This window comes from Ostrea edulis, chromosome 8 (genome assembly GCF_947568905.1).
Source record: "Ostrea edulis chromosome 8, xbOstEdul1.1, whole genome shotgun sequence".
In the NCBI taxonomy this organism is placed as follows: domain Eukaryota; kingdom Metazoa; phylum Mollusca; class Bivalvia; order Ostreida; family Ostreidae; genus Ostrea; species Ostrea edulis.
This window is the reverse complement of record NC_079171.1, coordinates 9472812-9496226: the sequence shown is the minus strand read 5'-3', so window position 1 is coordinate 9496226 and position 23415 is coordinate 9472812. Positions and strand designations below refer to the sequence as shown.

Genomic DNA, 23415 nt, shown 5'->3' with positions numbered 1-23415 from the left:
GTGTAATGAGATATTGTATGGTGTGTGTGATGAGATATTGTATGATGTGTGTGTGATGAGATATTGTATGATGTGTGTGTGATGAGATATTGTATGGTGTGTGTGTGATGAGATATTGTATGATGTGTGATGAGATATTGTATGGTGTGTGTGTGATGAGATATTGTATGGTGTGTGATGAGATATTGTATGGTGTGTGTGTGATGAGATATTGTATGGTGTGTGATGAGATATTGTATGGTGTGTGTGATGAGATATTGTATGGTGTGTGTGATGAGATATTGTATGGTGTGTGTGATGAGATATTGTATGGTGTGTGTGATGAGATATTGTATGATGTGTGTGTGATGAGATATTGTATGATGTGTGTGATGAGATATTGTATGGTGTGTGTAATGAGATATTGTATGGTGTGTGTGATGAGATATTGTATGATGTGTGTGTGATGAGATATTGTATGATGTGTGTGATGAGATATTGTATGGTGTGTGTAATGAGATATTGTATGGTGTGTGTGATGAGATATTGTATGATGTGTGTGTGATGAGATATTGTATGATGTGTGTGTGATGAGATATTGTATGATGTGTGTGTGATGAGATATTGTATGATGTGTGATGAGATATTGTATGATGTGTGTGTGATGAGATATTGTATGATGTGTTTGATGAGATATTGTATGATGTGTGTGTGATGAGATATTGTATGGTGTGTGATGAGATATTGTATGGTGTGTGTGATGAGATATTGTATGGTGTGTGATGAGATATTGTATGATGTGTGATGAGATATTGTATGATGTGTGTGTGATGAGATATTGTATGGTGTGTGTGTGATGAGATATTGTATGGTGTGTGTGTGATGAGATATTGTATGATGTGTGTGTGATGAGATATTGTATGATGTGTGTGTGATGAGATAGTGTATGATGTGTGTGATGAGATATTGTATGGTGTGTGTGTGATGAGATATTGTATGGTGTGTGTGATGAGATATTGTATGGTGTGTGTGATGAGATATTGTATGGTGTGTGTGATGAAATATTGTATGGTGTGTGATGAGATATTGTATGATGTGTGATGAGATATTGTATGGTGTGTGTGATGAGATATTGTATGATGTGTGATGAGATATTTTATGGTGTGTGATGAGATATTGTATGATGTGTGATGAGATATTGTATGGTGTGTGTGATGAGATATTGTATGATGTGTGTGTGATGAGATATTGTATGATGTGTGTGTAATGAGATATTGTATGATGTGTGTGATGAGATATTGTATGGTGTGTGTGATGAGATATTGTATGGTGTGTGTGATGAAATATTGTATGGTGTGTGATGAGATATTGTATGGTGTGTGATGAGATATTGTATGATGTGTGATGAGATATTGTATGGTGTGTGTGATGAGATATTGTATGATGTGTGATGAGATATTTTATGGTGTGTGTGATGAGATATTGTATGGTGTGTGTGATGAGATATTGTATGATGTGTGTGATGAGATATTGTATGGTGTGTGATGAGATATTGTATGGTGTGTGTGTGATGAGATATTGTATGGTGTGTGTGATGAGATATTGTATGGTGTGTGTGTGATGAGATATTGTATGATGTGTGTGATGAGATATTGTATGATGTGTGTGTGATGAGATATTGTATGATGTGTGATGAGATATTGTATGGTGTGTGTGTGATGAGATATTGTATGGTGTGTGATGAGATATTGTATGGTGTGTGTGATGAGATATTGTATGGTGTGTGTGATGAGATATTGTATGGTGTGTGTGATGAGATATTGTATGGTGTGTGTGATGAGATATTGTATGATGTGTGTGTGATGAGATATTGTATGATGTGTGTGATGAGATATTGTATGGTGTGTGTAATGAGATATTGTATGGTGTGTGTGATGAGATATTGTATGATGTGTGTGTGATGAGATATTGTATGATGTGTGTGATGAGATATTGTATGGTGTGTGTAATGAGATATTGTATGGTGTGTGTGATGAGATATTGTATGATGTGTGTGTGATGAGATATTGTATGATGTGTGTGTGATGAGATATTGTATGATGTGTGTGTGATGAGATATTGTATGATGTGTGATGAGATATTGTATGATGTGTGTGTGATGAGATATTGTATGATGTGTTTGATGAGATATTGTATGATGTGTGTGTGATGAGATATTGTATGGTGTGTGATGAGATATTGTATGGTGTGTGTGATGAGATATTGTATGGTGTGTGATGAGATATTGTATGATGTGTGATGAGATATTGTATGATGTGTGTGTGATGAGATATTGTATGGTGTGTGTGTGATGAGATATTGTATGGTGTGTGTGTGATGAGATATTGTATGATGTGTGTGTGATGAGATATTGTATGATGTGTGTGTGATGAGATAGTGTATGATGTGTGTGATGAGATATTGTATGGTGTGTGTGTGATGAGATATTGTATGGTGTGTGTGATGAGATATTGTATGGTGTGTGTGATGAGATATTGTATGGTGTGTGTGATGAAATATTGTATGGTGTGTGATGAGATATTGTATGGTGTGTGATGAGATATTGTATGATGTGTGATGAGATATTGTATGGTGTGTGTGATGAGATATTGTATGATGTGTGATGAGATATTTTATGGTGTGTGATGAGATATTGTATGATGTGTGATGAGATATTGTATGGTGTGTGTGATGAGATATTGTATGATGTGTGTGTGATGAGATATTGTATGATGTGTGTGTAATGAGATATTGTATGATGTGTGTGATGAGATATTGTATGGTGTGTGTGATGAGATATTGTATGGTGTGTGTGATGAAATATTGTATGGTGTGTGATGAGATATTGTATGGTGTGTGATGAGATATTGTATGATGTGTGATGAGATATTGTATGGTGTGTGTGATGAGATATTGTATGATGTGTGATGAGATATTTTATGGTGTGTGTGATGAGATATTGTATGGTGTGTGTGATGAGATATTGTATGATGTGTGTGATGAGATATTGTATGGTGTGTGATGAGATATTGTATGGTGTGTGTGTGTGATGAGATATTGTATGGTGTGTGTGATGAGATATTGTATGGTGTGTGTGTGATGAGATATTGTATGATGTGTGTGATGAGATATTGTATGATGTGTGTGTGATGAGATATTGTATGATGTGTGTGATGAGATATTGTATGATGTGTGTGTGATGAGATATTGTATGGTGTGTGTGATGAGATATTGTATGGTGTGTGATGAGATATTGTATGGTGTGTGTGATGAGATATTGTATGATGTGTGTGTGATGAGATATTGTATGGTGTGTGTGTGATGAGATATTGTATGGTGTGTGTGATGAGATATTGTATGGTGTGTGTGTGATGAGATATTGTATGGTGTGTGTGATGAGATATTGTATGGTGTGTGTGATGAGATATTGTATGGTGTGTGTGATGAGATATTGTATGGTGTGTGTGATGAGATATTGTATGGTGTGTGATGAGATATTGTATGGTGTGTGTGTGATGAGATATTGTATGATGTGTGTGATGAGATATTGTATGATGTGTGATGAGATATTGTATGATGTGTGTGTGATGAGATATTGTATGATGTGTGTGTGATGAGATATTGTATGGTGTGTGTGTGATGAGATATTGTATGGTGTGTGATGAGATATTGTATGGTGTGTGTGATGAGATATTGTATGGTGTGTGATGAGATATTGTATGGTGTGTGTGATGAGATATTGTATGGTGTGTGTGATGAGATATTGTATGGTGTGTGTGTGATGAGATATTGTATGGTGTGTGTGATGAGATATTGTATGATGTGTGTGTAATGAGATATTGTATGATGTGTGTGATGAGATATTGTATGGTGTGTGTAATGAGATATTGTATGGTGTGTGATGAGATATTGTATGGTGTGTGAGATGAGATATTGTATGGTGTGTAATGAGATATTGTATGGTGTGTGTGATGAGATATTGTATGATGTGTGTGTGTGATGAGATATTGTATGGTGTGTGTGATGAGATATTGTATGATGTGTGTGTGATGAGATATTGTATGGTGTGTGTGTAATGAGATATTGTATGATGTGTGTGATGAGATATTGTATGGTGTGTGTAATGAGATATTGTATGGTGTGTGATGAGATATTGTATGGTGTGTGTGATGAGATATTGTATGGTGTGTAATGAGATATTGTATGGTGTGTGTGATGAGATATTGTATGATGTGTGTGTGTGATGAGATATTGTATGATGTGTGTGTGTGATGAGATATTGTATGGTGTGTGTGATGAGATATTGTATGGTGTGTGTAATGAGATATTGTATGGTGTGTGTAATGAGATATTGTATGGTGTGTGTGTGATGAGATATTGTATGATGTGTGTGTGTGATGAGATATTGTATGATGTGTGTGTGATGAGATATTGTATGGTGTGTGTGTAATGAGATATTGTATGGTGTGTTTAATGAGATATTGTATGATGTGTGTGTGTGATGAGATATTGTATGATGTGTGTGTGATGAGATATTGTATGGTGTGTGTGTAATGAGATATTGTATGGTGTGTGTAATGAGATATTGTATGATGTGTGTGTGTGATGAGATATTGTATGATGTGTGTGTGTGATGAGATATTGTATGGTGTGTGTGATGAGATATTGTATGGTGTGTGTAATGAGATATTGTATGGTGTGTGTGTGATGAGATATTGTATGGTGTGTGTGATGAGATATTGTATGGTGTGTGTGTGATGAGATATTGTATGGTGTGTGTGATGAGATATTGTTATTTGTTGTAGGAGTTGCCAAAGCCCAGGAGTTGATCAAAGTCCCAGACGAACCGCCGAACAAAACAGATGTGGAGGAAAGCATCAAGCGGCTGAAGGATAATGACTCCAAACTTACCCACCTCAACCTCAACAACATCAAGGTTAGTCTGTCAAACAGTCAACAACATCAAGGTTTGTCTGTCAAACAGTCAACAACATCAAGGTTAGTCTGTCAAACAGTCAACAACATCAAGGTTAATCTGTCAAACAGTCAACAACATCAAGGTTAGTCTGTCAAACAGTCAACAACATCAAGGTTAGTCTGTCAAACAGTCAACATCAAGGTTAGTCTGTCAAACAGTCAACATCAAGGTTAGTCTGTCAAACAGTCAACATCAAGGTTAGTCTGTCAAACAGTCAACAACATCAAGGTTAGTCTGTCAAACAGTCAACATCAAGGTTAGTCTGTCAAACAGTCAACAACATCAAGGTTAGTCTGTCAAACAGTCAACATCAAGGTTAGTCTGTCAAACAGTCAACATCAAGGTTAGTCTGTCAAACAGTCAACATCAAGGTTAGTCTGTCAAACAGTCAACATCAAGGTTAGTCTGTTAAACCTAAAATATTAAGGTTTATGCAGATGATTAAAAAATAACAAATTTGAATTTAAAATTATTTTTTTCATTCTTTTTTGTTACCATTTTCCACAAGAAAAAAAATATTGTGATGATTTATACATTTTGATAGTGAAATAATGTATAGTAAAATGTTTCGGTGGAGAGGTCAATTGATTAATACATTTTGATGATAAGATAATGTGTTGTAGAATGTCGTAGTAGAGAGGTTAATTAATTTATAAATACATTTTGATAATAAAGTTGAATATTTCCTTATTGTAGAATGTTTCGGTGGAAAGGTTGATCGAGGTTTGTGAAAGCTTGAAATCCAACACAACGCTGGAGACTCTAGAAATGGCCAGTGTCAATATGACAGACAAAGTTGCTAAGGTAACAATCACTACATATTTTGACGTCTCCGGTTTGATGCAGCCATGGCACATGAGGGGCTCAAAACTCACGACCTCCCGGTTACGAAGCGAATGTTCTACCACTGAGCTGGTTGTGGTATATGTTGATTACCTGATACACGCTCGCCTTTATTTTGTTTTTGTCTTTTTATGAAGTTTGTTATATAGTGTTGGGAAAAGTAAAATTATTAATATTACACCATGTTCATTTCACCAAAGTAAAGCCATATTTCGTGTAAATGCCTGAATCCACATTATATGCAGCAATCAGTACTTTCAGTACTTTGATTCATTCAGCTATGCAATTTAAATGACTGATATCATAAGTATGTGTATTCACAGTGTTGAACTGCCTTCTTTGGTTTTTCGGCCAGGACCATAATGCAAACACATTATTTGAAAAATAACAAATGAGATATTTTACACAAACATTTACAGTTTTCAAATATATCGCATTATCATTATTTTTCTGTCACACCTGGTCATTGATTTTGTCTAAAATCTTCGTTGTTTTGTATTTCCCGCCGATATATAGTGCATTCTGGGATTCCAGGATGTACAAGATGTAGTGCGCAGATTCTGATCGGCAATTGTTAATTGCGGCGTGTTGCTTGCAGAGCTTAGTAGAATTTTACTTGTCGTCGTGAGGTTTTATTTACATTTTTGGGTGAAATTTTTATTGACAAATTAATAATTTTTCCCATTTTTTCGAAGACTTTAAATACTTTTCCTGAATTAAGCAAGGATTTGAATAAAAGAAACATGTGTTTCTGTCTTGGTGCATGAGTGAAAATCTATGGTGCACGTGGCGTGAAGTAAGAGAAATTGACATAGAATAACGTATTAACCTGTTCGAGTTATTAAAAGTATCATGTGGTATTTAATGACGAACAGGAGCTAAGAGAGGTAACTCATTGTGACAAAAAGATAACTTACTTGCTTGCATTATTTCATCTGATAACGTGTTCACATTATGGTCCTGACTGATACGATTATTACCCAATATAATTACCCTACATATAATCTCTGTAACACTGAGCTCCTCAACATTTACAATATAATTACCCTACATATAATCTCTGTAACACTCCTCAACATTTACAATATAATTACCCTACATATAATCTCTGTAACACTGAGCTCCTCAACATTTACAATATAATTACCCTACATATAATCTCTGTAACACTGAGCTCCTCAACATTTACAATATAATTACCCTACATATAATCTCTGTAACACTCCTCAACATTTACAATATAATTACCCTACATATAATCTCTGTAACACTCCTCAACATTTACAATATAATTACCCTACATATAATCTCTGTAACACTGAGCTCCTCAACATTTACAATATAATTACCCTACATATAATCTCTGTAACACTGAGCTCCTCAACATTTACAATATAATTACCCTACATATAATCTCTGTAACACTCCTCAACATTTACAATATAATTACCCTACATATAATCTCTGTAACACTGAGCTCCTCAACATTTACAATATAATTACCCTACATATAATCTCTGTAACATTGAGCTCCTCAACATTTACAATATAATTACCCTACATATAATCTCTGTAACACTCCTCAACATTTTCAATATAATTACCCTACATATAATCTCTGTAACACTGAGCTCCTCAACATTTACAATATAATTACCCTACATATAATCTCTGTAACTCTGAGCTCCTCGACATTTACAGATCTTCATTTCCTACTTTCAAAACATGAGTTAATATGTATTATGTTAGTGCAATAGCCTTTCATCGTCTAATGATATCTCACCAGTTATCTTATTTAAACAATCGTTTGTGGACTACTATTGTTTCATCACTACAAGTGACCGTAACTTTGTTGACAGTGTTGAGAACAGAACTGAAGAGTTAATATATTGTGTTTTTCAGAGTTTAGTAGAGGCTATGGCTGAAAATAAAACTCTAAAAGTTTTGAATGTGGAGTCCAATTTCATCAGTGGGGAATCCATAGTAGAACTTATGAAAGCTATTAATAAGAACCAGACACTACAGGAGCTGCGAGTAGCCAATCAGGTACAGCATTTATAATTCAGAATAACCAATCAGGTTCAGTGTTAGAATAGTCAATCAGGTACTGAGTTATAAATTAGAACAGACAATCAGGTACAGAGTCATAAATCAGAATAACCAATCGGGTACAGAGTTATAAATCAGAATAACCAATCAGGTACAGAGTTATAAATCAGAATAACCAATCGGGTACAGTCATAAATCAGAATAACCAATCGGGTACAGAGTTATAAATCAGAATAACCAATCAGGTACAGAGTTATAAATTAGAACAGACAATCAGGTACAGAGTCATAAATCAGAATAACCAATCGGGTACAGAGTTATAAATCAGAATAACCAATCGGGTACAGTCATAAATCAGAATAACCAATCGGGTACAGTCATAAATCAGAATAACCAATCGGGTACAGAGTTATAAATCAGAATAACCAATCAGGTACAGAGGTATAAATCAGAACATCCTACCATATCTAGTAGAGGATCATGTTGTAGCCAATCAAGAGAAGAAAGCAAATAAACCAATCGGATTGGAGAAGAAAGCAAATAAACCAATCAGATTGGAGAAGAAAGCAAATAAACCAATCAGATTGGAGAAGAAAGCAAATAAACCAATCAGATTGGAGAGGTGAATGATAGATGTACAATCAAACTTGTTTTAAGAGGCCGCCTCCACCTTAGGGAAGTTATGAAAGTGGGTACTTATGACAGGTGGCCTCTTATTCCAGTTTGCCCTGTAAACAGCCAGTCAATCAATATATGAATAAGTTATAAACTTTATTACACTTCACAGAGTAAAATAAGGGGAATTTCATAAAAACACTGATCATACATATGTACATTCATTTCCCGTAATGTGTCGTCATCGTTTTCTTTCTGGATCCACATTATTTTCAAAATCCTCCAGATATTCAGCTTTTCTTTTCAAAACGTTGTGTATCAAAGTCTTGTCAATATTTATTTCTGCTGCAATCTTGCGAGAAGATATACCTTTTTTATCCAGATCAATCACTTATGATTTTTTTCAGACAAAGTTAAAACTTTCCATTTCACATTCGGCGAAGCCATTTTAACAACGTGTTAAAAATGACAAACAACAATAACAGAGTACTAAATACTTAATCTGAACACAAATCTGTTTAATAGCTGCAGGTAAACTGACCCGTGTTTAATTACCCAAGCAAATGTGTGTTTTCAAAGCTGATTAACTCATGTAAAATAGCACGTGATAAACCGCGTCGTTGGACAAAATGGCTGCCTATTACAGTGTAATTATGGGTTGGGTGAGGATTTGAGTGGCTGCTGGCCGCGTTACACAGGTGGCCGTTTATTCCAGTACAAATACATAGAAAAAATCATCGGGGGGAATTGAGGGTGGCCGTTGTTCGGGAGTGGTAGTTGATTTCAAGTGGCCGCTAAGACAAGTTTGACTGTACATGTACTCAGAAGGAACAATTTTGATTCATTATAAACATTATTTAGTGGTATACAATACATGTCACTTTATAATGATTGAAAACTTGACTGCTCTGATACCTGAATACATTAAAACACAATTATAGTGCATTGATGGGATGAACAATTTTAATTCATTATAAACATGATTCCTTACACAGAATAACTTTATAATGATATATTAAACCTGAATACATTAAAACACAGTTATAGTGAAGTGATATGGGATGGACAATTTTGATTAGTTATAAATGTAATTCATTATATCAATAGATTCAGAATATGTTAAAGTAGTGGGAGGAACAACTTTGACCCGTTATAATTCATTATATCCAATAAATTCAGAATATGTTAAGTAGTGGGAGGAACAACTTTGATCCGTTATAATTCATTATATCCAATAAATTCAGAATATGTTAAGTAGTGGGAGGAACAACTTTGATCCGTTATATTTCATTATATCCAATAAATTCAGAATATGTTAAGTAGTGGGAGGAACAACTTTGATCCGTTATAATTCATTATATCCAATAAATTCCGAATATGTTAAGACCATTTTAACAGGACACACTGCAAGGGAATAGATAGGCCATCTCAATAAGTTATAAATAGACCACAGAGAGTCGATACCTGTGTGTCGTATCTCAATAAGTTATAAATAGACCACAGAGAGTCACCTGTGTGTCGTATCTCAATAAGTTATAAATAGACCAGCACAGAGTCGATACCTGTGTGTCATATCGCAATAAGTTATAAATAGTCCACAGAGAGTCACCTGTGTGTCGTATCTCAATAAGTTATAAATAGACCACAGAGAGTCGATACCTGTGTGTCGTATCTCAATAAGTTATAAATAGACCACAGAGAGTCGGTACCTGTGTGTCGTATCTCAATAAGTTATAAATAGACCACAGAGAGTCACCTGTGTGTCGTATCTCAATAAGTTATAAATAGACCAGCACAGAGAGTCGATACCTGTGTGTCGTATCTCAATAAGTTATAAATAGACCACAGAGAGTCGATACCTGTGTGTCATATCTCAATAAGTTATAAATAGACCACAGAGAGTCGATACCTGTGTGTCATATCTCAATAAGTTATGAATAGTCCACAGAGAGTCACCTGTGTGTCGTATCTCAATAAGTTATAAATAGACCAGCACAGAGAGTCGATACCTGTGTGTCGTATCTCAATAAGTTATAAATAGACCACAGAGAGTCACCTGTGTGTCGTATCTCAATAAGTTATAAATAGTCCAGCACAGAGAGTCGATACCTGTGTGTCGTATCTCAATAAGTTATAAATAGACCACAGAGAGTCACCTGTGTGTCGTATCTCAATAAGTTATAAATAGACCAGCACAGAGAGTCGATACCTGTGTGTCGTATCTCAATAAGTTATAGACCACAGAGAGTCGATACCTGTGTGTCGTATCTCAATAAGTTATAAATAGACAAGCACAGAGAGTTGATACCTGTGTGTCGTATCTCAATAAGTTATAAATAGACCACAGAGAGTCACCTGTGTGTTGTATCTCAATAAGTTATAAATAGACCACAGAGAGTCGATACCTGTGTGTCGTATCTCAATAAGTTATAAATAGACCACAGAGAGTCGATACCTGTGTGTCATATCTCAATAAGTTATAAATAGTCCAGCACAGAGAGTCGATACCTGTGTGTCGTATTGTACATTTACACATTTACTACCTCTCTTAATGTTTTGATCATCACTGACTTGCAGAAACCAGAGGTTCTAGGAAACAAAGTAGAGATGGCTTTAGTGAAACTCGTCGGGGAGAACAAGAATCTGCTTCGGTTTGGAATTGCTTTGGAATTTCCGGATGCCAGAGTCCGTATTCACGAGAAACTCCAGGAGAACAACGATAGCTGTAAGTCAGGCTCGCTAGTACTTGTTCTTCCAAATACAGAGTCAATAGTGTTGAAATGCTTCAATTTTATATTTACTAACTATTTAATCCATGTGCACATCTTGATTTCTTTCTTGGGAGTGAGAGAGTTTTTTTTTTACTCCTTAAGATATTTTTTTTGTTTCTATCCAATCTCAAGGGAGGGGGGGGGGTATAAGATGAGTATCTTCGACCTATAAAATGTAGATTCTACTAGTACTTTTAAGACATGCCTCATCTTTTCAAATCAAAGAATTTTTCACCTAAAGTTACTAATCTCAGGACTGCTTACATTCTAAAGTTGCCAGTCTTAGGGCTTCCTACATTCTAAAGTAAATGTAATAATATTTTTCATGTTTCCTTTCAGTGAGGAAGAAACGAGTTGGAAAGGATTAGCGACACTGACGTTTTTACTGATATTAGTCTGACCTTAACTTGTTGCCTAGAAACCTCATCACATGGTTTTCGTGTTGACATGCTCCAATGGGATGTTTTTTTTTTTATTTCGTGCTGCCGGCAGACATTGTTATACAGAATCAGAGTGGACAGGAGTTCGATTGGATGAAGAAGCTTTTAGCGGTCATCACAGTGATGAATTTAGAATCTCTTTAGTGATACGAAACGATAATCTTTCTCAGTGCTTGTATACAATATTTCTCTTTGTATTTCAACAATCTACCTGCTTTACAGAAGCTTGTATACTGTGAATTTCAGAATTTTAGTTTTCTGTTTATTAATGTTCATTGTTAGGCTATCGAATTTATGATGGTAAAGTAAATTTCTCCGAGAAATGATGCAATTTATCATCTATGAGTAATTAAAATCTGCCCACAATGGAAAGTTATGAATGTATTTTGGTAAGCAATCATTATTTATGTTGCATTTTTGTTGTTAAGTGTTACACCGTGCAGAAAAACGTTGAATTGTCTTACAATGATACTGCAGTTTTTAAAATGTTTTGTATCTAAAGTTATAGATTTGCTTATCATTTTATACTGCTTGTTGCTATATAACTAGGCTGTGTTTTATAAATGATGTGTTAAAACTTTGCAATAGGATTTCAGAGAAGGGTTTGGATGGGTCTCATTGTGTGTGTGTGTGTGTGATAATGTTTGACAAGTCTTATTTCCTTGGCATGAGGTTCTTACAGAAGAAACCACAGACTCGCTCTTCTCTCTTTTATACATGAGCAATAATGATGATTTTTTATTGTTGGAAACATTAACAGAGTATAGAGTTTGATTGCGTTGTTTGTTTATGTAGTGTCCATTAGAACATCTTATATTGACATGCCATTGCCGGTTATTCAACATTTTTTTATTTTATCTTACATTTATTATGTGTGTTTGTTAGGGCTTATTCGATCGAGGATAACGAACTCCAATACAATATCTGTAATTAATGAATGTCACATGCTTGTATTTCTATGATACTGAATTGCAAACAAAAAGACGTGTAATTCTGACAATAATTACTGAATTTTTTTATTTTTACGAAAACAAAATGAGAATTAGACAATTTCTACCAAGGCCTGTTATTCATGGTGTGTTTTGATTGGTGTTGTTTTGACGCTAAATAATTATCGATATTTTCTTGTTTGGAAATCTATACCTGTATTTGACATATTGTGATAGATATCGTACTGTGAGCGTGATACCGTGATACGGAAGCCCTGTCGTATGATGTTTTATTTAGTTACCGTGACTACTGTTCACACATAAGAGTGATTGCCATTTAGCGGATGTTTCTCTAGGCAGATTGAGAGGTAGAGGATTCTAACTCCATAAATTCTGCAAAAGTTGATAAAATATCTAGTCTATATATAAGAGGGGTTCAAATATTTTTCTTATTTAGAAAGCGCCACGAGAAAAGGCCAAAATTTACACCCCACCGAAACACACAGCCCTAAACGGCTTTATGGTGATAGGGTGGAGACTGTTCGTCTGTCTTTTTACGAAAGATCATTCTTGTTTCCTCCATGTTTTGAAACATAACAAGCCCACATTAATATTTATTCGAATCGACTAGTTTTCATGTTACCGGGTGTCATTTTTTGTACTTTACCAATATTTTCTTCCTGTAAATTATTAGGACTGTAAGTCATCGGTTTTATATTTTATCGATACCTTCTCACTTCCTGTTTATTAAGGTGGTGATGCACTTCCAGGATGGCTGTGAACCGAGTCTTGTAGAAGTCAGTAGCTGTGCAATAATAATAAATTAGAGATCATCCTTCACGTTTGTTTTGTTTTGATTTTGAGCATTGAATGTTGCAGGGGTTTCAACAGTCTCCTTTAAAGTCAGAATTTCGCAAATTCTATGGTCGTTATAATGATCTAGTTTGTCAGTACAACCTATCATTGGGTCAGATGATGTCTGACTTGTTTCATACCGATTGTTAGGCTGTTCCTGGCACACTTCACTACGGATTTCTCCGTTTACCTGATAAAGATATAGGGTTCACGGTGGGTGTGACCGGTCAACAGGGGATGCTTACTCCTCCTAGGCACCTGATCCCACCTCTGGTATATCCTGGGGTCCATGTTTTCTCAACTCTTTATTTTGTGTTCCTTTCAGTAATTTTAAGATTGATCACTGTTCGTTATATTGTGTTCTTTACTAGAATAAAATGTTACCTGCTCTGTGAGAGTTAGAAGATTTTCTATTGACCAGTGGCGGATTTAAGGGGGCCCCACCCCCTAAAATTTTCAAATTTAAAGTAAATTGTGGTATCTTGTTTAGAAAAATGTACTACACGATAAAAGAAGCAATAATTTCTTCCACTCCTGGACAATGACAAAATCTTTTGATTTCTTGAAATACTTTATTGGGAGAACTCAATTTTTTCGAAAAACTCTTAAAATTTGCTTCATTTCATTAATTTCACCTTATAAAAAATAGTACAAATGAAATAGAAGACATATTTCAAGTCCTATAAAAGCTGTAAAATCCAGGAACTTCCATGGGCTACCGCCCCTGGGCCCTCACCAGGGCTTCGCCTCAAGGCGGCCCCCAGCCCTCCTGCCTCATAAAGTGGCGGGCCCTGTTGGCCTTGGGTACATACGACGTCCCAGTATCACTGAGGGTGAATTCAATTAAGTGAAACGAGTTACACCGGTAACGAGAGTTGTGAATAAAATGTCTAATTATCGACAATAGTGTTGAACTCGTATTACACGAGCATACTCCTTATTTAATTGTTTCCAAATGTTGGTGTGTTGGGAAGAAACATAGTGTGAACGTTGCTTTTATTTATACTTCCTATCAGAAATGTAAAGCATTATACACGATACAAAATATGATTATGACACATTTGTGAATTTTATTTTTATCAATTTAAACTCAAACTGGAAATTTTTAACACCATTTGCAAAAGCACAGAATGTTGAAATGTTGAATTATATCTCCTCCTGGGGGAGACAGAATGTTTTTGTGCTCTCTGTAAGTCCTTTGGTCTCTCTGTCACAAAATCTAGTGAACGCTGGTCTCCTACATGACTTCACGTTGTGTGAAAATTGCTTTTATCAGTCAAGTGAGCTTTTCTGATCAAAATTTGTTCATTGTCGGCGTTGTAAACGTCTAACATTTTCATTTTATACAGAACCACTAGGTCAATTTCAACCAAACTTGGCACAAAATATCCTTGGGTAAAAGGCATTCAAGTTTTTTCAAAGGGGAGATAATCACAAAACTGCAAAATTAGGGTAGGGTCATTTAAAAATCTTCTAAAGAACCACTTAAGCCAGAGGAACTGACATTCACATGAAAGCTTCCTAACATAGTGCATATTCAAGTTTGTTCAAATCATGGCTCCCGGGGTAGGATGGGGCCACAATAGGGGATCAAATTTTTTCATAGAAATGTATAGGGAAAATCTTCTCAAGAACCAATGGACCAGAAGAGCTGACACATTTGTGAAATTTCTTTAATTTTTTTTTAAAATTTAAAATCGAACCGGATATTAAAAAGGAGACTTAAAACACCATTTGCAAATGCACAGACTGTTGAAATGTTGAATTATGCCTCTTTCAGGGGGACATATTGTTTTTGTATTTTCCGTCCGTCTGTCACAAAACCTTGTGAACGCTTGCCCTATATGACTTGTTGGGTAGACTTGAGACTTTGTACAATGCTTCATTTCCATTTATAGATGTGCATATTGTCAGCTATGCTTTTCTTAATTGCAATCGATTGGGTTATGAGAAGAACTGTTGGGAACAAACGCAGAGGAATTAGATGGACACTGACATCTATGCTAGAAGACATAGATTTTGCTGACGACATCGCATTAATATCATCTACTGCTAACCATCTTCAAAAGAAAACAAACGAATTGAATATAAATGCTAACAAGATCGGCCTTAAAATAAACAAGAAGAAAACAAAGACCATGCAGTTTGTTCCTGCACCACCACAAATAAAATTAGAAAATGAGAACTTGGAAGAAGTAAATGAGCTTACATACCTTGGAAGCACAATTAGCAAAAACAACGCAACAGAAAAAGACATCACCAGCAGATTACAGAAGGCAAAAGCTTCCTTTCACCAACTTAATAAAATATGGAGGACTAGTAACATCAGCGAAAAGACAAAGATCAGATTATACCAGAGCAATGTCCTATCAGTCTTGCTGTATGGTGCAGAATGTTGGAGACTAACGCAAAAAGATAATAAAAGGCTGTCCGGATTCCACACAAAATGTCTAAGGAAAATATGCAAGATCTACTGGCCCAGGAAAATATCAAACAAAGATCTATATAAAAGAACAGGGCAGAAAGATCTAATCACAATGATTAAACAAAGACAGTTTAGATGGATTGGCCATGTCATCAGAAAAGGAAACGAATCCATCACAAAAACAGCACTTAAATGGACTCCAGCAGAAGGAAAGAGAAGCAGAGGAAGACCTAGAGAGACATGGAGAAGGACTATAGAAAGTGATATAAAGAAGATGGGAAAAACCTGGAAGGAAGTAGAAAAGATGGCTATGGATAGAAACAAATGGAGGGATCTGGTATCAGCCTTATGTGCCACCGGGCACGAAGAGGATAGGTAGGTAGATATTGTCAGGACCCAATTATCTTATTAAAACTTATGGTAGATCTAAGAGGGGTGCAAGATGTAAAATAGCTTGTAAACACTTACTCCAATATGTCTTATCCAATAGACTTGAAACTTTGTACAATATTTTAATGCCATTTGCAGATGTGCATATTGTAAGGACAGGATGATCCAATTGTTATCCTAAAAGTTATAGTGGATCTAAGAGGGTGGATGGTGTAAAATAGCTTTTGAACACTTCTCCTATATGGCTTATCGGAGTTCATACTGTCATATTACATTGGTATTTATTATTCGCACTCTCATTTCTTTTGGGGCCCTAAACATGAGGGGAAATCGCAGTTCGTGTGTACAGAGACATATGTTTTATATTTCTCTAGTGTTATGCAACAAAAATTCTGACCAAGAGATATTCTTGACTTTATTTTTCGTGATTAACTTCACCAGAAATCTTTGTGTATATATTGTAAAGTCTCAATGAAGCACATGTATTTGCATAGAGTACAGCTAAATTTCGTCGCTACGATAATCTTCACTGAATATCTCCGGGAAAATACTGTTGATTTCAGCGAAGTACAAGGTTTTGTAAGCATTAAGGTTTCAACTAACTTTATATTTTCTTTGTTTAAACTACAATATACGACCACAGTGGAAATTATTTGAGGGTTTCCTGTTGTGATATTTTAAGTTCTACAAAGTATATGATTACAAAATGATTTTTCTTCAAATTCTGAGCATTTGTATATTGGCATGGATTGTTTAGCACAATAATCAATTAGTGATGGCTCTTTATATCCATGTTGGATATATAATTTATATTTTGGCAGTGGTCATGACGAATGTCGGTCAATCCGGCCCTAAGGTCAATCCGGCCCTAGTCGACCCGGCCCCTGTCGATCCGGCCCCAAGTCATTCCGACCACAATTACCGTAGTCAGCCCGTCCCCATATACGTTTTATAAATATTTTCTGTTTATAATTTATGTAATGGGGTGGGAAGTATATTTATGTTTTATAAATGATGAAACATTGTTTAATATGATCAATAAAAAAATGTATCAATTCATCAAATTTCAGTTAAAGCAATACAAGTTAACTTAATTCAAAATAAAAGATCAAATAGAATAACATAGACAATTTTATTGACAATTAATTCATTATCAAAATTTCATTTGAGTGGCACGTTTGCTATTTATTATTTCCTCATACTTTTAATACTCAAAATTTACATGATGTAATACATGTATTTTAAAACAAATGAAATGTGTAGGTATAAGGATTATATTAGTCATGCCGATAGGTGTTAATATTGATGCAGACTACTGTGATAGTTGAAAGTACCGTCAGTTAATTATAGCTTGTATTGCTTTAACATATAACAATTATCACTTACAAATTGAAAAAAAAAAGATATAAAGAAATACAAATTCTAGAACTCTTAAAGGACACATGACACAAAAAATTATTTATCTGCAATCATTGTCTTTATAATCCTTAAGTCAGATTCTCACACTGAATCTGTTAAACACGCATCCGTTTCACAGCTAAAGCTGTAACACTGTACTGATAAGCAGCATGACCTCAATATGCATATTCTAAACCCCAGAGATCGGAAACAGTCGGGGTGACGTCAGAGATGAGCTACAGCACAGAGATGCTAAATGTTTCTACAGAAGAGATACTATAAATCTTTCTTATCACTGATCAAAGACAAACAGTTTCCCTAATTACCAGTAATGGGTTAAATGCTATCATAAACAAAGAACATGCACACTCATATTTCTTTGTATCTAAAGAGTTACACTGTAGTCATATAGTTTGTAAGGATGCCGTATTGTGCTGTTTATAATTGTTCAACCTCTTCAAAAGTGGACAAAAATGTGTCATTTTTTCGCTTCCCCAAAGATGCAGGTCTTCAAAAAGCATGGGTACATTACTGTCGTAGAAGAGACCTTACATTAACCAAATACAGTAAAATATGTGAGAAACACTTTACGCCAGATCAGTATTCTCGTTACCCACCCCGGTTAGCTGAATTAGGTTATGATAATGCTCATGCTCAGTTAAAAGATGATGCTGTACCCGATGCTGAGTGGCCTACCCAAGGTGAATATTCAACTTAATCAAATACTGAGAGAAAAAACCCATCTGGGTATGGTGCATATAGAAAGCAACAAAAACTTCAGGTAAAAAAAACTATTTTTTTTTTTACAATATGATTACATATGTGCTGCATGTTAACTGCTTTTTACTATTCGTATTTTGTATCAGGATTCAAATTTAAATTTGGGGAGGGGGTACAATTTGCTAGAGAAAATTGTTACCAAAAGAAAACAAAGATCATTTTTTATAATCCCTGTCATATGGGTAAACGGGGAAAAAGTCACAGGGAAAAAAAGTCACAATCTGGGTAGGAAAAAAAGTCACTGGAAAGTAAGTCACAGGAAAAAAAAGTCACAATATGTATAAAGAGTGTCTATGACCACACCTAGCAAAAAAAGTCACAATTTCTTTTGTTCAAAATTTTTGATTGCTTTTGCCTATACTAAGAAAAAAAAAGTCACAATATTTATAAAGAGTGACTTTGACCATACGTAGAAAAAATAAAGCACCGATGAATAGTTAACATTTGCTAAAAAAAAAAACCAAACATATTTTTTCCTTCATCCTATGTATGGCTTCAAAGATTGTAAACTGATGCCATTTTGTCTACTTATACAGGGAATACACTGTCTAGAAAAGGGGAAAGGTGCCTTGTGAAGCCACTAATTAATCTCAACAGTCCCTTCAACAACTGTTGTAAATACTTAAAAGTTAATTTTTATTGGGGTTATTTGTTTGTTGCAAACGATTAAAAAAAACCATGGAATCTTCTAACTTTGAATCAAATTTAAGTAAAACTTTTCTCCTTATATAATAATTTACTTTATATATATATATATATATATATATATATATGTAGTTTTCTTTCAAAATATATATACTGTGACTTTCTCCCCCTTTCTTTGTATATGTGACCCTTTTCTATCAAAATATATACTATGAATTTTCCCCTATACATATAATATAATATATATTGTGACTTTTTTTCATACATCTATGTGATTTTTATACAAAATATATATTGTGACTGTTTTTCCTGTGACTTATTTTCCTGTGATTTTTCATCCGTGACTTTTTTCCCGTAACTTTTTTTCCTACATTCGTTTTATGGTAGGTTTCTTACATTATTTATATGTGACATACATTTTTATAGATAAGGGGTTCAGAATGCCATGATGTCAATTCATTAGACATATACGGAATTTTTGTTGATTTTTTTTTCAATATATACATGATATACATACTGGTACATATTTATATATGTTTAGCAATTTAGAGCTTGGGGGGAAGGAGGATCAACAACCTAAATCTGCTGCAAATGTGAATATCAAAGTTTAAGTTTATTACATGATTTCCAATAATATTTTACTGCAATTGAATTTTGTTATTTCTTAAATAAATCAGAGTTCTGATAAGTCTTCAGCCATTGTATTGAATACGTTACGGTGAGAATTTCCAAGAAGCTCACCTCTGACGTATATAACACACACGTGACTCTTATCTCATTAACTGTCGGCACTGCTCGGAGAACTGCTTCGGCTGGTGTTTACAGATTACTATTTCCAGCTGTGCCTTGTTATCAGATGCTTGTTTAACAGATTCAGTGTGAGAATCTGACTTAAGGACTACAAAGACAATGATTACAGACAAATAATTTTTTGTGTCATGTGTCCTTTAAGTGTCTGCATCCGTTGTGTTCCAAACAGATAACGTACACGTCACGCACATGTACATGTTACAAACAAATCTTTAATCTAAATCATGGTTATAATCACTACAAACAATATAATTATATTGATGTTTGGATGAAAATTATAGCATTAACTATAAATAAGAAGACAGTAAAAGCTTTATAAACCTTGGGGCCGGATTGACTGGGGCCGGATCAACTAGGGACGGAACGACTAGGGGACGGATTAGTTTTGGGGCTGGAACGACCTGTTACCGGTCATGACTTAGCTAGTTGACTTTAGTCACTTTACACACTGTCAGACCTTATAACAAACAAAGTATGTTGACTCTAAGACATTTCAAGCCTTTGATTTTAATAATATATTCCCCCATGATAAAATAATTGATTTATTTTTATACTTTATGTGTATCAAATTGCACTTTGTATTAATGTCAGAATATAACCATTAGGATTTAGATATGCCCGTATGAGCAGTTATATTTTGAGTATAGATTGCTATTCAAGGTTTATTGACCAGAAGCATGGACATCACTACACTCCTCCCTTCTGATTTTTTTGTGGCGATACTTTCTCTGAAATGTGTGGATTCTCTGTCTATCCCATTCCAATATCAATCAATGTAATCGTTTCACGTTTGTAAAGATGCTTTTTGCCAAGTTTGCTTGAAATTGGCCTAGTGGTTCCGGAGAAGAAGATGAAAAGTTTACGACAACGTCATGTCAACGATGGACAACAGAAATTTTTGATCAGAAAAGCTCACCTGAGTCCACTCTGGGTAGCGCAGTGGTTAATGCACTCGCTTCTCATCATTATGACCAGAGTTCAATCCCTGTGATCAACAGTGGTTATGTGTGAGAGGGTATGGTTTGGACACTTGGATTTCCTCCGGACACTCTGGTTTCCTCCCGCAAAGGGCCCCCGAGCACAAAGATCCGTGAAAGATGGTAGATAACTAATATATTGTTAACGTTGACTGTTGTTACGTGTAATTACCGGTCGGTTTTCCTCAGTTAGTAAGGGGTGGAGCTAATTTAAGGCAGGTGTGAAGCCCCAAGCCCGAGGAAACCCTTGCTTGTATATACCATCCCAAATACACGGGGTGTTATCACAACCCTATAGTCCTGACTTTGAGTAAACAAATTTCAAGTTATGAAACAATACAAAAACCTCAACATGTTATAAAGAAATTCTAAAACCATGGGATCCCTCGAAAGAAGATGTATTTGTTCAAGCTATTGATAAAACCCGCGTCGAAGAACTTAAAGACTATTTAGACAAATTAATTGATTCGAAGAAACACATTGATATAATTGTAAGTGAATTAAATAAAAATCATATTGATGCAGATAAAATGAATAAGGTCAACAAAGTTCAACAGACTTATAAAAATTGTAAACCATGGCTCTCTACAGTTTGCAACAAAGCAAGAAAAAATTTCGCAACAGCAAAGTTTATTTTTTTAGGAAACGCTCACAAAACGCTAAAGAAAACTACAAAAGCAACGAAATAGCATACAAAAAATTGTTAAATAAAGAAATAAACAAGTATAGGGACGAAATGAGCCAAAAATTACAAAGTACGAGACTCAAAAGCCCCCGCGAGTATTGGAAATTTTTGAATAAAAACAATAAACAAGAGGCCCATGGGCCACATCGCTCACCTTGGCCCATATCAGAAGACTTTCCATATGTATTTGCATGTAAAACTTTAATCCCTATTATGTCCCAAACTACCCTTTGCAAACTTGAATCTACACTATGTCAGAAAGCTTTCATGTAAATGTCAACTTCTTTGGCCCAATGGTTCTTGAGAAGATTTTTGTAGCTTTTTCCTATATTTGTATGTAAAACTTTGACCCCCCCCCCCCACTTGTGGCCCCATCCTACCCCCGGGGGCCATGATTTGAACAAACTTGAATCTGCACTATGTCAGAAAGTTTTCTTGTAAATATCAGCTTTTCTGACTCAGTGGTTATTGAGAAAAAGATTTTCCCTATATATTTGTATGTAAAACTTTGATCCCCTATTGTGGCCCCATCCAACCCCAGGGGCCCATGATTTGAACAAACTTGAATCTGCATTATGTCAGGAAGCTTTCATGTAAATCTCAGCTTTTCTGGCTTAGTGGTTCTTGAGAAGAAGATTTTTAAAGTTTTTCCCTATATATTTGTGTGCAAAACTTTGATCCCCCCTTGGGGCCCCATCCTATCTCCGGGGGCCATGATTTGAACAAACTTGAATCTGCACTATGTCAGAGAGTTTTCATGTAAAAATCAGCTTTTATGGCTCAGTGGTTCTTGAGAAGAAGATTTTTAAAGATTTTTCCTATATATTTGTATGTAAAACTTTGATCCCCTATTGTGGCTCCATCCAACCCCAGGGGCCCATGATTTGAACAAACTTGAATCTGCATTATGTCAGGAAGCTTTCATGTAAATCTCAGCTTTTCTGGCTTAGTGGTTCTTGAGAAGAAGATTTTTAAAGTTTTTCCCTATATATTTGTATGTAAAACTTTGATCTCCCTTATGGCCCCATCCTACCACCGGGGGCCATGATTTGAACAAACTTTAATCTACAATATGTCAAGAAGCTTTCAGGTAAATTTCAGCTCTTCTGGCCCAGTGGTTCTTGAGAAGAAGATTTTTAAATGACCCCACCCTATTTTTGCATTTTTGTGATTATCTCCCCTTTGAAAGGGACATGGCCCTTCATTTGAACAAACTGGAAAGCCCTTTACCCAAGGATGCTTTTGGCCATGTTTGGTTGAATTTGGTCCAGTGGTTCATGAGAAGAAGATGAAAATGTGAAAGTTTACAGACGGACGCCGGACAAAATGTGATCAGAAAAGCTCACTTGAGCCTTCGGCTTAGGTGAGCTAAAAATGCAATATGGGACATATCAAAATTGATGAATTGTATAAGTATTTTAAAGAATTAAATAAAACACCAACGATACCGGACGACACAGAAGAATCATTTAATAATGAAAGAAAAGCATTACAAATCGGAGAAGTAAACCACAACTTAAATCAGCATATATCACAAGATGAAATACTAAAACCTATCAAAAAATTAAAGAATAACAAAACTTCTGGTGAAGATCATATAAAGAATGAATACACAAAGTCGTCAATACACATTATGCTTCCACTATATGAAAAATTATTCAACATGATTTTTAGTACTGGTAAACTACCAGAATGTTGGCTTGAGGGAAACATCATTCCGATTTATAAAAACAAAGGGGAGAAAAATAATCCACAGAACTATAGACCTATTACCATTTTAAACTGTGTTGGTAAACTTTTTACATCG

At 35.1% G+C, this 23415-nt stretch overlaps 1 protein-coding gene across 3 annotated transcripts in view; it reads left to right on the top strand.

The window, feature by feature from the left end:
• Positions 1–13481, top strand: part of LOC125661090 (tropomodulin-like) — a 29957-nt gene extending 16476 nt beyond the window's left edge. For 2 of the 3 annotated variants that reach the window (XM_048892978.2, XM_048892977.2), the window contains exons 5-9: positions 4824–4954; positions 5693–5800; positions 7742–7885; positions 11081–11228; positions 11614–13481. In XM_048892978.2, the coding sequence (XP_048748935.1) occupies positions 4824–4954; positions 5693–5800; positions 7742–7885; positions 11081–11228; positions 11614–11642 (560 nt within the window). In that variant the 3' untranslated portion in view covers positions 11643–13481. Of the gene's footprint in view, positions 1–4823; positions 4955–5692; positions 5801–7741; positions 7886–11080 lie in introns of all 3 variants that reach the window. The other variant, XM_056148145.1, reaches the window with a different exon arrangement.
• Positions 13482–23415: the final 9934 nt, after the last annotated feature.